The sequence below is a fragment of the Microtus oregoni genome, unplaced genomic scaffold, assembly GCF_018167655.1.
Source record: "Microtus oregoni isolate MIOR12 unplaced genomic scaffold, Mior012 000026F_ref0000081, whole genome shotgun sequence".
Taxonomy (NCBI): domain Eukaryota; kingdom Metazoa; phylum Chordata; class Mammalia; order Rodentia; family Cricetidae; genus Microtus; species Microtus oregoni.
This window is the reverse complement of record NW_024543085.1, coordinates 34,286,228-34,301,169: the sequence shown is the minus strand read 5'-3', so window position 1 is coordinate 34,301,169 and position 14,942 is coordinate 34,286,228. Positions and strand designations below refer to the sequence as shown.

Below are 14,942 nucleotides of genomic sequence, written 5' to 3'. Positions count from 1 at the left end.
TGTCCACCCATGAGCATGTCTTCATTATTGACCACAGTCAAATATTAGAAGCAAGCCAGTGTCCATCAACAGCTGGACAACAAAACATGGAGGATATATCCAGGGTACTATTACATTTTTATGGAAGAGGAAGGAAATTCTGACACATGGTACAAGACAGATGAACCCTGTGGACATCCTCCTGAGCAAACAACGACAGATAGCGTGTGATTCTGTCAAGGAGCTAGAACCTGCAGTGATGGTGCCAGGGGAGGAGGGGGAAGAGGAGGGCAGGGTTTGCTGGGGACAACAGTTCAGGGTGCGGGTGTAGTAATACGGGCGGCGGGGCTGCGTCCCCAGCACCCCGGCTGCCTGCTCGGCTAGCTTATGCCCCGAAATAACAACACACAAACTGTATTCATTTAAACACTGCTTGGCCCATTCTCTTCTAGGCTAATTCTCACATATTAATTTAGCCCATTTCTAATCATCTGTGTGTAGCACCCCAAGGTGCGCTTACCGGGGAGATTCTAGCCTATGTCTATCCTGGGTCGGAGCTTCATCCCGGGAGCAGGGCATGGCATCTCTCTCAGGCGTCTGCTCCCAAGATGAGAGCTGTCGAGACTGAGCTCACTTTCTCTTCCTCCCAGCGTTCTGTTCTGTTTACTCCTCCCACATATCCTCTAACCAATAAAATGGGCCAAGGCAGTTCCTTTATTAGCCAATGACCTTCCTCCATCATGCGGGATGGAAGCCCAGTGCCTATGAGCGGTGGTGACCACACAGCTCTGTGAACATGTTTAGCAGTGCTAGGGTGTACAATGAGAAATGGTCAAGATGGTAAATTTTGTCTTGTACACACTTTATCACAAAAAGAAATGTCCTTTAGTGAAATGGCCTTTGTGCCACTTTCAGTATCTGGCTTTGTCTGTGAAGCAGGGGCCATCAGTCCAACAGCCAACCTTCTGGATCAATTGTGGGTACGAATAAGTTCACCCTTCCCCAGCTCAGATGAAACCATTGTTCTGAGCTACTTATGGCACCTTGGGTCCCAAAGCCCTGGCAGCTATCAGCAGGTTCAGATGTGGAGAAGTGCGGGATTCAGGATGCTGAGGAGGAAGATGAAGTATCCTCTTAGGCTTCAGGCTGAGCGGGGACAAAGATGAGAGACTGTTTTCTCCATGGGCAATTTGAAGAACCTAACTCTAGCAGAGAATGCAAAGACTCAAGGGAAGCACCTGAGCATTTTTGGCTGATTGCAGGAGGAATCTGAAGGCTATGTTGGCATTGGACGCAAGCTGTGGACTAGCAGTGAGGAAGAGATGGGAACCTGAAGAGTCAGAGGCAACCTTTAAAGAAAAGTAGATTCACCGCCTCTTTGGTGGTTCCTATGCACCAGTCACTCCATTAACAATGTAAAATGTTGCATGGGGGGGGGGAGATCCTTCATGCCGTCAACTTGTTGGGAAGGGCAGTTTCCACCCAGTATCAGACTGCCCAGTCCCCTTGCAACTGAGTGGCACCTAGAGATGATGACAGATGTCGTAGCTCAAAAGACCTGCCCCACGATCCGCACATCCACCTCGCATGCAATGACAGGCTGTCCACCAGCCACTGATTTGGGGCAAACATTAGGTTCCTCCTTAGGAAAGGTAAGAAAAGGGCCACCAGCTAACAGTGCTTCCCCAGTGGTTAATATGGGGTCTGGAGAAGGTGTCAGAGAGCCAAACCTTTATAGGTAGACCCATCAACTGACAACTGAACCCGGGACAGAAAAGCCTCATATTGGGGCTTGCACAATTCTTGCAGTTGGAGGACAAGATGGAGGAGATGTTGTTAGGAGTGGGGTCTTGAGATGCAAAGAACAATCAAGGAAGTTATTTTAGTAGTTAAGCTTCTATTATCTGCCCTAGGCATGGAAGCGTCATAAAACTCGGTGGTGTCTTGCTTGGGAATTGCTTTGTGCACATAGCTGTGGAAATGTTACACATAAGACTGATCAGGAATAATTGGAGTGCGTGGCAAACGACTTAGACTCCCCAAGATTTAAGGGTCCTGAAGAAGAAAGTAGGACTCGGTCCATTTTAATGAAGAACTCTGATCGTTCAGAATTTAGAATTTCACATGCGTGTGAGGGAGGGCATGTGGTCTTGTGTTTAGGCCAATGCTCGGAGCTGATTTGGTTTTAGACATTGAGATTCCATAGTTCATTTTCTGCTGGTAAGGGACAAAGTTTCAAACTTTTTTTAAAATCATTTAAGAGTTCCCTCTCTCTTCCCTTTTTCTCTGCTCTTCCTCCTCCTCCCCCTCTTCCCTCCTCTTCCCCTCCTCCCCCTTCCTTTTCCTCTCTCCTCTTCCTCCCACCCACCCCCCCACTTCTGAAGGTTTTATTTTGTTTTGCTGTTTTGTGTTTTGAGGCATGGCTTGGTAGTAGCACAGGAAGTATTCCAGGGTCTGGGAAGGATTCAGATAACAGATTCGAAACCGAGTCTATACATCCACAGTTTGGGTTGGCCTTGAATTCATGATTTTCCTGCCTCTGCTTCTTGAGGGCTAGGATTACAAGTTCTGTGCTATCATGGCTAGATTATTCAAGAGTTTCAGAGAAGCAAAAAAAGATTCTCTGCTCACAAAATAGTGAACAGAGAGGAAATTCAGTTCGATGTGATCAGGTGTTTTCTGTTTCTTTTAATTTACAAATGCTTTTTTATTATGAAAGCAAAGATGATCTGTCCATCTTTTTGTATAGAATAGAAATGCTCTTTAATTTCTCAGCTAATTAGGTGAAGAGCTACCAGAATTGGGTAAATACGTGTGACACTTGAGGCTAGGCACAGGAGTTCTTGACAGGAGACATTTGCATAAAGCTCGGTAATATCAGGACTTACTTCCAGAAGAGAGATGCCTTGACAAATGTCACAGTGATTCATGACAGTGTTATGCAACTCTATTACGCATTTTGGGTTGAACAACTTGGATTTGTTGCAGGTACAATTCAATTAAATGGGGAATTTTTTTTTATTTGAACTGATTAGCTAGAGACGGAGCTTTTTTTACAAAACTCTAATGTGAGCCAGTCTATTGTTTGGGAACACATCTGTGCAGCTTGTCATGTGGGGATAAAGGAGTTATTGATGCTACCTCTGACTGTCACCGTTGGAGGAGCTCGCTCCCTCCCACCTTGAAACTAGTGCGTGCGGCTGTGCTGTAGATCTGGGTGCAGAGGCATCAAGGAGGACAAACGGGGAAACCTGTAACTGACATTCCCCCGCCCCTCATGGTGCTCCACTCATCCCTCCAGGCTGCTCCATCCCTACCTTCAGGCCCTACTGTGGGTCAGATCCCAGGAACTCAATAGCAGACCAGTTCCCTTGGTCTGGATGTGCCCTGAAAGGATGGGCATTTTCCTCACAGGTGGTACTAGGAACGAGAGCTGGATTTGGAGTTTGGGCCGATGCTGTGCTCTGAGTCTCAGAACTGAGTCTGGTACATGATTCATCCCTGGGCTCAGAGCCCAGCTTATGTTCCCGCCAGCAATCTTTCTAGGGCTCAGAGGCCTCTCAGTGGAGTCCTAATGGCCAAGACAGGCTTCCTTGGTGGCTGCGTGATTGGTCACCCGACTCCTGCCCAGTGACCTCCTTCTCTAGGTATGGCCTTCTCCTGCCCATTCCACTGTGGCCGGTGCTTGCTAGAACATGGAGCTTCTACTTCTTACCCTCCATGTGTGTCCAACCTATAGCCCGCAGGCTGCATGTGTCCTCAGGCATGTAGCCAGGCACATTTGTAAACCTTAGTGTCATACTGTAATGTCAAAAAGGTCGACCACCTGCGGAACACTGCACATTACCCATCTGACCAGAGCCACCAGAGCCTGTTTCCCATCACTAATCCACACCGCTGAAAGGGGTCGCTCTCTCTGCTGCCCCATTTCCTTGAGAGTATTTCAGTCATACTACAGCGGGCCAGGAAAGCCACCCAGATTCCTCAGATAACTTTACCTAGTGCAAAATAGCTTAAATGTCCTAAGTCGTCAATTGATACATTATTTCTGTGAACTTCTTAGCTTAAAAGATTCTGGGCTAAGACTGGAAGGCAGTTTCGATAATAGCTGAGTTGTGTAGTTTGGAAGACTAAGAAGAGAATGATGCTGTCGGGCAGGAGGCACTGGCCCTGGGCTTAGAGCCAGGTGTGTGAGCGCCACTTCCAGAGGGCCAATGCTGCCACTTGGATATGCTGCAGCTGTCCACAGTGGACTCTTGCTGACTTTGCCTGAGCTTTCTCAGAATCTTAAATCCCTAGGGGTAAGCACCACACACACACACACACACACACACACACATACACGCATGCACGCATGCACACACACACACACACACACACACACACACACATTTTTTTCTAACATAAACCGAAAAGAGTCATCAACTGGAGGTTGCCTAGTTACTACCTGGAAAGGACTTTCGGATATCACCTGGTCTTTTGCTTTTGAATTAATGGTCTTGACACACTAGTGGTTGTCCTGGTTGGACTTTGTCAACTTGATACAAGCTGGAGTCATCCGGGAAGAGGGAAACTTAATTGAGGATTGCCTCTATCATATTGATATCGTATCATACAGATTGCCTGTATGCATGGCTGGGGGAGGGAGAAGGGGAGGGGCAGAGTTATCACTAGGCAAGTGGTCCTGGTGGTATTACAAAGCAGGCTGAGCAAACCAGGAAGCAGCCTTCCTCTTTGGCCCACCTCCATGTTTCTGACTTGAGTTCCTGCTCTGACTTCCCTTTATGATGGACTGGAAACTGGGAACAGAAACAAACCCTTTGTTCCCCAAGTTGCTTTTGGTCATGGTGCTGATCACAGCAGTAGACGCCGGTTATAAAATCAGTTTAGAGAACTGTGAACAGTCCTCATTTGTCTTCTTTTTCATGAAGCATTCCCAGTGGTTCTTACAGAGTAAATAAGGCAGCGTTTCACAAAACCCCCATTTCCTCTGAGTGTCTCTCTGCGTGTGAGTGCTCACACGTGCCCATAGGCAGGCCTGAGTCCTGGATCACAGTGGTCAATCTCTGTTTACTGAGGTTCATGATAAACAGAGTGTCAAGGCCACTGATCCAGTTCAAGTCTCTCATTTACCTCTAAGCAAACAGATGGAAAGTGAATGATTGTCCTAAACCCATTAAGCTAATGAGCGGTGGCTAGGAAGAGTGGAAACTGAGATTTTTCACACCCCCACTACCATATTCTGTTGAGTACTTCTACTCCAAGAATGAATTAGTATACATTTGTTCCTTCTGAGAATCAGTCACAAAAGCCGGGACACAGTAGTCATCAAAATACAAAGCATGCTCCATGACTATTGCTGCGTGGAATCAACCTAGATGCCCAGCAAAAGCTGAATGAATAAATAAAATGTAATAATATTTTTCCCCTCTCTTTCTTTCTTGCACTCACACACGTTCGGGTTTGTTTAGTCATAGACAATGAAATTATAAAACTTGTTGAGTTGGAGATTGTGTGTCAAGCAAACTAAACCAGACTCAGAAAGAAAAACATACTCTCATTTATGGAATTTAGATTTAAATATAAATATTAGGAGGGCCATGATGAGAGGAGAGGTCAAAAAAGAGAGAAAGGGAACAACTCAGGGTGATTGATGGGGGGAGGGAGACAAAGGTAGCATATATCTGTAGCATCTAGGTATGTGCATGCGTGTGCGTGTGTGTGCATCTGTGTGTAAGAGAGAGGTGTGAAAGCAGAGAGGGAACTATGTGAAGGGAGGAAGGGAGATACTGAGAACAGGGAGAGGGGGAGGAGGATAGTTAGTCAAATATGTACAAGGTGTAACAATACACCTACATAAAAATGTCAGAATAAAATCCATTATTTAGTATGCTAACAAAATATTTATAATAAATATATAATTAATATTATAATGTATAATGCTATTAAAATATTATAAATATAATATATAATTAAATATTATAATAAAAATGTCTGCAGCACCCCTTTGTTACAGAGCAGGGATGGGAGGAGTAGTGAATGGCAGGAGATAAATGTGTTGAGAGAAAGGCCCCACCTGTGTGTGGAGACCAGGAGACAAGATGGTCCACCCCATAAAGAAGAACGGGAGTTTGGAGTGAGTCTACACCAGGGATAACAAGAAGCTATGGCCCTGGAGGGCAAGTGGAGAATCTGTTCAGATAAGTTCAAGGGAAGTGTGGTCTGAGGATAACTATCAACTTCCCAGGCCATGCCCTCAGCCTGGAGACAGTTAACTTGCTGGACACGTTCCTCCTATTCTCCAGGGTCTCCTACGTCGGCCTGTTCTGTCAGGGTGGGCACTTGATAAAATAATGGTCCCTAAAATCCTGTCTTGGGTAGCGTTTCTGTTGCTGTGGCAAAACACCAGGACCAAAGGCAGCCAGGGGAGGAAAAGGTTTATTTCAGCTCACACTTCCATATCTGAGTCTGGCACTGAGGGAGTCACTAAGGAGCTCAAACAGGGCAGGAAGCTGGAGACAGAAGCTGATGCAGAGGCCATGGAGGAGTGCTACTTCCTGGCTTGCTCTTCACGGCTGGTTATTCCTGTTATCATATACCCACCAGGACCACCGCCCTGTGGGGTGAATGGCTCCATCCTCACCATAATAATCAAGTCTGCTAGGGGACAATGGTTTTACCCTGTAAAGATTTGGTTTTGTACTTGTTTAATAAAATGCTGATTGGCCAGTAGCCAGGAAGGAAGTAGAGGCAGGGCAATGAGAACAGGAGAATTCTGGAAGGAGGAAAGATTCAGTCTTCGGTCGGCAGCTGTCACCCAGACACAGAGGAAGCAAGATGAGAATGCCTCGCTTGTGGCTAACACAAACAAGAATTATGGGCTAATAGAAGTTATAAGAGTTGATAAGAAGCCCAAGCTGATGGGACAAGTTTATGATTAATGTAGACCTCTGTATGTTTCTTTGGGACTGCATGGCTGCGGGACCGGATGGGACAGAAACCTCAGTCAACACAAGACAATACTCTACAGGCTTACCTACAGGCCAAAATGGAGGCATTTTCTCAGTTGCAGGTCTCTTTCCAGATAACTCTAATTGTGTCAAGTTGCCCTAAAACTAGCCAGTACATACACAATAACAGTTTAAAAATTCCAGGGACTTAAAACTTGTGAACTTATAGTCCTAGTGTTGTGACTAATCTATCTAGACCCATGAGAACTGAGATTTCATTTATGAGATGATGCCCAATGGCCATGGCCTCAAGGTCATTATGTCTCACACTCACTCTGGTTCCAAACCCACATGGCCCGCTTTCTACCACTATTTGGCAATCTTTGACAGAGCTCCGGCCAGCCTCATAGCAAGGACAGGCGCCAGGCCCCCAGGAGCTCAGCTGCTGTCTCAAGACTTACTTTTCTTTGCGTATACAGCCGTAGGTTCCCTTCACCTTTCTCCCTACACACTTGGTCACATTTTAAAACCCAGTGTATTCAGATGTCTCACGTATTTATGTATATTGTGTGTGTGTCTGTTTGTGTCTCTGTGTATTTTTGTCTCTGGGTGTGTATGTGAATATCTGTATGTCTGTCTATCTGTATGAAAACCACCATCCACCACAATGCCAGTCCAGCAGATCATATCCTTCCAATCCTTTCAAATTCCAGTGTTCTTGCTCCATGGCAGGCAGTCAGGGACCCTCCCCCAAGTTGGTGCTATTGCCCTTTGACTGCACAGAGCTGACTTCTCTCTGCCACTCCTGGCTCTCACCTTAGAGGATGGTCATAGTAGTTAAGGGCTCTTGTATCAGCTGACCACCCATCAGCCACTTTCAGAGCACAAATGCTCCTAATAAACACCAGGGAATCTGAGTTTCAGGCTTCTTCTAGAATGCCATACTCTGCCCAATGCATCCCCAAAGCTCTCCACTTTCTCCCTGCCTCCTGACAAGGTGGCATCAGATCCCCCATGCTAACTATTAAATCAGGGTCCTAACCCTCCATGTAGAAGCATAGGCGATACTTCCCCTTTCCGTGGCATGACCTTTGAGGTCACCTGCCAGTCCGTCCTTGTCAAAGCCGTATTTGCTTGCCATGTTGATATTTTTCCAGCGTGAGGACCCATAGATCCCTGGAGACTGATTGCTTCAGGTCCTCAGAATTGCACAAGTGCTCTTGGAACACCAGGTGCTGCTAGACACAAGGGGTCTCACATGTGGCATTCCAATCTGTGAGGCCAGTAAGGCAGGCATTGCAAAGGGACAGAGGTGTCAGACACACATACAGGCATCCCTAAGGTATGAGGCATGAAAACATGGCACCAAATCAAAAGGATGGATTTTCCAGGGGAACCCTCTGGAAAAAAACAAGGTGTATCTTATATGAGCCAACTTTCTGATGTGGTAACCAAATACCTAAGCTAATGGACTTATAAAGAGAAAAGGCTTCTTTTTCTCGCTGCTTTAGAGTCTCAGTCTGTGGTCAGATAACTCATGGCTTTCAAGTGTCCAGTGAGGGGCTGGATAGGAGTAAGAGAATGTCCACGGCAAAGAGAGCTGGTCACCTTGTGACCAGGAGGAAAGAGTAGAGGCAATGATTGGAGTCCCACAGTCCTCTGTGAGAGTGTGCATAGAGGAACATTAGGGGATCCCCAGCAGGTCATACTTCCTGGGGACTCCACAACCTCCCAATATCATCACTGTTGTAACGGGAGCAGCTGGCTACGTTCCTGGCACCCGGCCACCTGCACGACTAGCTTTACCCGAAATAATTACACGGAAACTGTATTCATTTAAACACTGCTTGGCCCATTAGTTCCAGCCTCTTATTGGCTAGGTCTTACATGTTGATCTAACCCATTTCTAATAATCTGTGTAGCCCACGAGGTGGCTTACCAGGGAAGATCTTAACCTGCATCTGTCTGGAGTGGGAGAATCATGGCGACTGTCCTGACTCAGCTTCTTTCTCCCAGCATTCTGTTCTGTTTACTCTGCCTACCTAATTTTCTGTCCTATCAGGCCAAGCAGTTTTCTTTATTAGTTAACCAATGAAAGCAACAGATAAGATACAAGACCCACCTCCATCACATCACCCTGAGGACAACACCTTGTACATATGTTAAATATGAAGGGCTACTTTCTTTAATATGTAAAGAGCTTTTACAAATAAATGAGGAAAATTCTACCTCAACACAAAGTGGCAAGAAGTAGCAAAACATGGTAAATTATAAATACATAAATAATGTTCAAAGTTGCTTATGATAAATAAGTACCAATTAAAGCAGAGGCACTATGCCATGAAATGCTAATAAGCTCTTGATCACTTATTTTAGTGGCAGGTATGTGAAGAATCCAATTTTTTCATGTTTTATTTGTTGGCGCAGAAGTTGATATAAGCCCTAGAGAGAGCAATTTAGTAATATCAAAATAAAAAATGTAGATAGTCTCTGATCTAAAAAATTCCATTCCCAGGGATCTATCCTCCAGACACACTCAGACAAGAGAGTAATGACGCGGATTTGAGAACTTCCACTGCAGTATTGCTTGTGAAAGCAGCAGGCATTGCTCAACTGAGAAATTATTTTTAGAGTTAGTATACTTCCATACAATTAAATCCTTTGAAAAATAACGCAACATTTAATAAGGAGTGTGTTGGAGGAGAAAGTCCTCCCAAAGACCGTTAATGAACACAGAAAACCGGAAGGGCAGTCCTTCCATGTCTTCCGCCATGCACACGGCAGAAGCTGGAGACCGAGGCTGCCTCTGTAGCTATGAGCACTACGTAGACCCAGGTCAGCGTGTCTCCATACGCTCCTTCGTGCTTTGTGGACAATACGCAGCAATCACATTGGCCTATTTACAACTTCATGTTTTTACGGGAATACAGGAGGTTAAGCAACAAAGCTGGCTTCATGGAGGGACACTGGTGCATCGGGGCCAGGCGGCAGGTGCCGGGAATAAGCAGCACGCTCCAACGAGGGGGAGCAATGTTTGCACTCAAGATCGAAATTAAAGTGATGTGGAGTCCAGAAGAAATGAGAGGGAGGTTCACTGAAAGCAGAGCTGCAGAGCGAGTGCTTGAAAGATGGATGAGGTCAGGGAAAGGGGGCTTCTGATGGAGGCTTTAGTCGTTACTAATGAGCGGAACTTAGGGCCCGTGTATTTATAAGGAAGAGTCACGGCATACTAAAGCACCCATCCTTCCTGCATTGCGTAGTCTGTCGCAAACTGGTGGGGCATGGTTTCTACCCTGTTTATATTTAATCACCAGTGATGATGTTGATATCATTTTTGAGGACATTGGGATGGAACATGATTTGGAGCAGATCCTCAGACCAAAAGAGAGTACGGGTAAACGTTAATTGCTTTTTACCAGTGATACTACAGGGCAAGTCAGAAGGGACCAGATACCAGAGCTAGAAGCCGGGAAGTGTGCAGAGCAGGCTACCTGGTTTATACTCAGGTTTGAAGGAGGATGCAGTTTACACAGACCCAGCAAAGCCACCAACATAATTAGATACGTGGAGAAAACACTTCTTGATGGCGGTGGTAGTAATAGCAATGGCAGCAATAACAAACACGGATGCTAACCATCCCTCTTGGCAGCATCCTTCAGCAGCAATGTCTTCCTCCTTATGCCCCCCGGCCCCACTTAAGGAGTCCCAGACTCTGACCAAGCTGCTATGACAGGTAAGTAAGGGTCCTAACCACCACCACGGGTGGCTTTATTAACTTTCAGTGCAGTTGGGCATTTTTGCTACACACATCGCCCTCCACAGACAGGCTGGGCTGTCATGGGAGGGCTCGGTGCTGCTCTGGCCAGCACTCATAGAGTGAGATTTCACTTGTTCAGTGAGGAATCAAACCTACTGGATTTTTCAAGATGTAAGAGGACCATGATAGGCCCCATTTCCTGTCATAAAAGTAGCCTGAAAATCAATGTCATTTTGTTCCCTGGAGAGAGAGAGAGAGAGAGAGAGAGAGAGAGAGAGACAGAGAGAGACAGAGAGAGAGACAGAGAGAGAGAAGGGTCTTTGTAGTTCATTGACCACCATCACAGCCCTCTGACGTCTGAATCAGGGAGCCCATTATACTACAGGTAAGGATCAAGAAGAGTCTTTCAGGTTTGATGATAGCTCAGACAGAGGCCGGTTCAACACCACCATTCCTACCCGACCGCACACTGGAGGGACCAGGAGAGGCCCCGCAGAGGTGGCAGACAGTGTCTTAGGGAGAGGACCCGCAGAGGCGGCAGGCAGTGTCTTAGGGAGAGGACCCGCAGAGGCGGCAGGCAGTGTCTTAGGGAGAGGACCCGCAGAGGCGGCAGGCCCATCATTTTTTTTTCTGCAGGAGAAAAGGTTGATGGCTTTGTGCGAAGAGATTATTCCATCATTCCCCTTTTTTCACCGGAGGTGGGAACAAAGAATAGAGATGATACTGCAATTTTGATCTTTACAACCTCATTTGAAATCATTCTCTGTGATTTAAGTTTTCTGGAAATGAAAAGGATAAATTGTGTGAACTTAGTTAAAGTTGGGAAGAAAAGTTGATTGGACAGCCTGTTGTCAAGGAAACCAATTCATTCATTCTCTCTCTCTCTCTCTCTCTCTCTCTCTCTCGTGTGTGTCCTTTATACTCTTCACCTGGCATTTAAAAATAATTCTTATGGGGCTGGAGAGATGGCTCAGAGGTTAAGAGCATTGCCTGCTCTTCCAAAGGTCCTGAGTTCAATTCCCAGCAACCACATGGTGGCTCACAACCATCTGTAATGAGGTCTGGTGCCCTCTTCTGGCCTGCAGGCATACACACAAACAGAGTATTGTATACATAATAAATAAATAAATAAATATTAAAAAAAATAATAATTCTTATGTACCCAAAGCTTCTACGCTAAAAATGTAAACAACAAAAAAAATTCTCCAAGAAAGTAGTTTCTAGAATTTAAAATCAGGGAGACCCTTCTCTAACTCTAGTGGAAACTGCATCCTTCTGGATCAGAAACAGGTGGTCACCAGGTCAGGGTCAAGGCCACTGCAGAACGATGTTAAAAAGGTAACAAGACAGCACTAGGGTAAGAAAAATGGCAAACAATTCAGCCCCTGGATACTTTATTGAGTAAGTATCCTGCTTAGAGTCAGAAGCTACACATGAAAAGTAACACTTTGAATGAAGTCCTACATTCAGAGACCAGAGAAGAAAGTGGGGGGGGGCTTATTATTTAAAGACAACTGTTGCCACCCCACCACCTCACGAGAGGAGCGTACCTCCCCGCTCCATCACCACCAAGCTTGGCCGGGGACTTTATTACCTTACAGTGGCCACAGCATGCTCCCTGATCCAGCTCTGAACTTGACGGGAAGGATACCAGCAAGTGTGCTCAGCAGCAAGCCTTTCTCTCAAACCCCTGCCTTCCCACAAGAGCACCCTGCCCTCTTTAGCCCGAGGGATGATGGGAAACATGAGAGGCGGAGCTGCAGAGATGAGCCCCCTCTCCAGCTGACACAGGAAGCCAAAAAATCCAGCCAGGTGGCTCAGGGCGGCCAGTCTCAGCCAACTCTCAGATGAACGTGAGACAGTGTGAAACAGTTGTTTATGTCCCCGAGTTTGGGGGGGTAGTGTATTACAGAGCAATAACAGACACGTACAGAGGCCATCTCCTACAACAGCTTCACTTTTTACTTTCTCAAGGCCATAGAAGAGGGTAGAAAGTCGGTAACCACTTGTTCTCTTGGGTAGAGCCATGTCCACAAAGATTTGAGGCCAATACCTTTCCAAAGCAGCGCTGAGAGAATGCAGGTCCAGAGCTTTGCGATAGAAAGGTTTACAAACAACCGAACTTGTCAAAACAGGCAAACTAATTCCACAAAATCTCTATGCACCTAGAGAAATGACTGCTAGCCTGAGGATCTAGGAAAAGCTGCTGAAAGTCACCGAGTGGCTAAGGAGGAGCCCTGTGAAAACAGACTGAAAGGAGGGGACCCCGGGGAGCACGCACCCATGCTGAAAAGGAGGGGACCCCGGGGAGCACGCACCCATGCTGAAAAGGGGAGGACCCTGGGGAGCACGGACCCATGCTGAAAAGGGGGGACCCTGGGGAGCACGGACTCATGCTGAAAAGGGGGGGGACCCTGGGAAGCACGGACTCATGCTGAAAAGGGAGGGGACCCTGGGGAGCACGGACTCATGCTGAAAAGGGGGGGGGACCCTGGGAAGCACGGACTCATGCTGAAAAGGGGGGGGGACCCTGGGAAGCACGGACTCATGCTGAAAAGGGAGGGGACCCTGGGGAGCACGGACTCATGCTGAAAAGGAGGGGACCCTGGGGAGCATGGACTCATGCTGAAAAGGAGGGGACCCTGGGGAGCACGCACCCATGCTGAAAAGGGGGGACCCTGGGGAGCACGCACCCATGCTGAAAAGGGGGGGGACCCTGGGGAGCACGGACCCATGCTGAAAAGGGAGGGGACCCTGGGGAGCACGGACTCATGCTGAAAAGGAGGGGACCCTGGGGAGCACGGACTCATGCTGAAAAGGGGGGGACCCTGGGGAGCACAGACCCATGCTGAAATGCAAAAAGATTCAAATCTTTCAGAACTTGAATCTAGAAAATGATGTAGGCAAAGATTCAGCACAAATATCCTGAGTCATAAAAAGCTTAAACAAGGGGCTGGAGAGATGTCTCTGCAGTTAAGAGCATTTGCTGCTCTTGCAGAGGACCTGGGTTCAGTTTCCGGCACCCACATTTGGCTCACAACCATCTGTAACTCCAGTTCCAGAGAATCTGATAACCTCTTCTGGCCTCAATAAGCTTCTGCGTGTACTTGGTACATATGCACATACATATAAATTAAAAACAAATATTTTTTAAGAGAAAGAAAAAAAAAGAAAGACAGCAAAGAGAAAAAACTCCATGAAAAGTAAAGGGAAGAACTATATTACTTTTTGTGGCTGTGAGCAAGGAGATCAGGTGTCCTAGTATATCCAGGACAGGCTTGGTAACACTGTTGTTATATGTCATTGTTCACAGAACTTGTTTCCAGTGCCGAGTGTGTGCCAGGTTAACTGACAATAGCATCACTGTTGGCGGCTTACCTCATCTGTGTGTGCACTGTAGTGTACTTGTCCTCCTTGGGCATCATCATCTGTGTGTGTGTGTGTGTGTGTGTGTGCACACTATTGTATACCTACACTCCTTGTGCTTCCTCATCTGTGTGTGTGCACTATATGTACTTATCCTCCTTGGGCATAGTCATCAGTGCGTGCACAATAATGTACTTATCCTTCTTTGGTATACTCATATGTGTGTGCACTATAGTGTACTTATCCTCCTTGGGCATCTTCATCTGTGTGTGTGTGTGTGTGTGTGCGCGCACGCACACTGTAGTGTACTTATTCTCCTTGGGCATCCTCATCTGTGTGTGTGTGTGTGTGTGTGCACTATAGTGTACTTATCCTCCTTGAGTATACTCATCTGTGTGTGTGTGCATTATATGTACTTATCCTCCTTGAGTATCCTCATCTGTGTGTGTGTGTGCACTATAGTGTACTTATCCTCCTTGAGTATCCTCATCTGTGTGTGTGTGTGCATTATATGTACTTATCCTCCTTGAGTATACTCATCTGTGTGTGTGTGCACTATATGTACTTATCCTCCTTGCGCATCTTCAAAAATACCATTCAAATGTGCACGACAGTCCTAGTATTGTCATGACTTCCACATTAGTTCAACACAAGAAATCAAAACATGTATAAGAGAATCTGAATTTTCCCCTTACCCACACAGAGGTCCGTATTTCTCCCTGAGTTCCAATTGGCTCTCCCAAAAACCCTGGAGAAAAATAAAACAAAAAACACAGCACCATGGTAAGAATAAGACTGAACAAAATTTCAATGGTTCTAACTTATTCAGAGAGGGGAAAAAAACAGAACAGCAAGAACACAATTACATAAACAATAAAAGAAGGATTACC

The 14,942-nt window shown here is 46.3% G+C and overlaps 1 protein-coding gene across 1 annotated transcript in view; it reads right to left on the bottom strand.

The window, feature by feature from the left end:
- Tbxas1 (thromboxane A synthase 1) overlaps window positions 1–14,942 on the bottom strand; it is a 164,755-nt gene that overhangs the window by 115,647 nt on the left and 34,166 nt on the right. Inside the window, exon 3 of the mRNA XM_041675654.1 lies at window positions 14,748–14,800. Coding sequence (XP_041531588.1) covers window positions 14,748–14,800 — 53 coding nt within the window. The remainder of the gene's footprint in view (window positions 1–14,747; window positions 14,801–14,942) is intronic.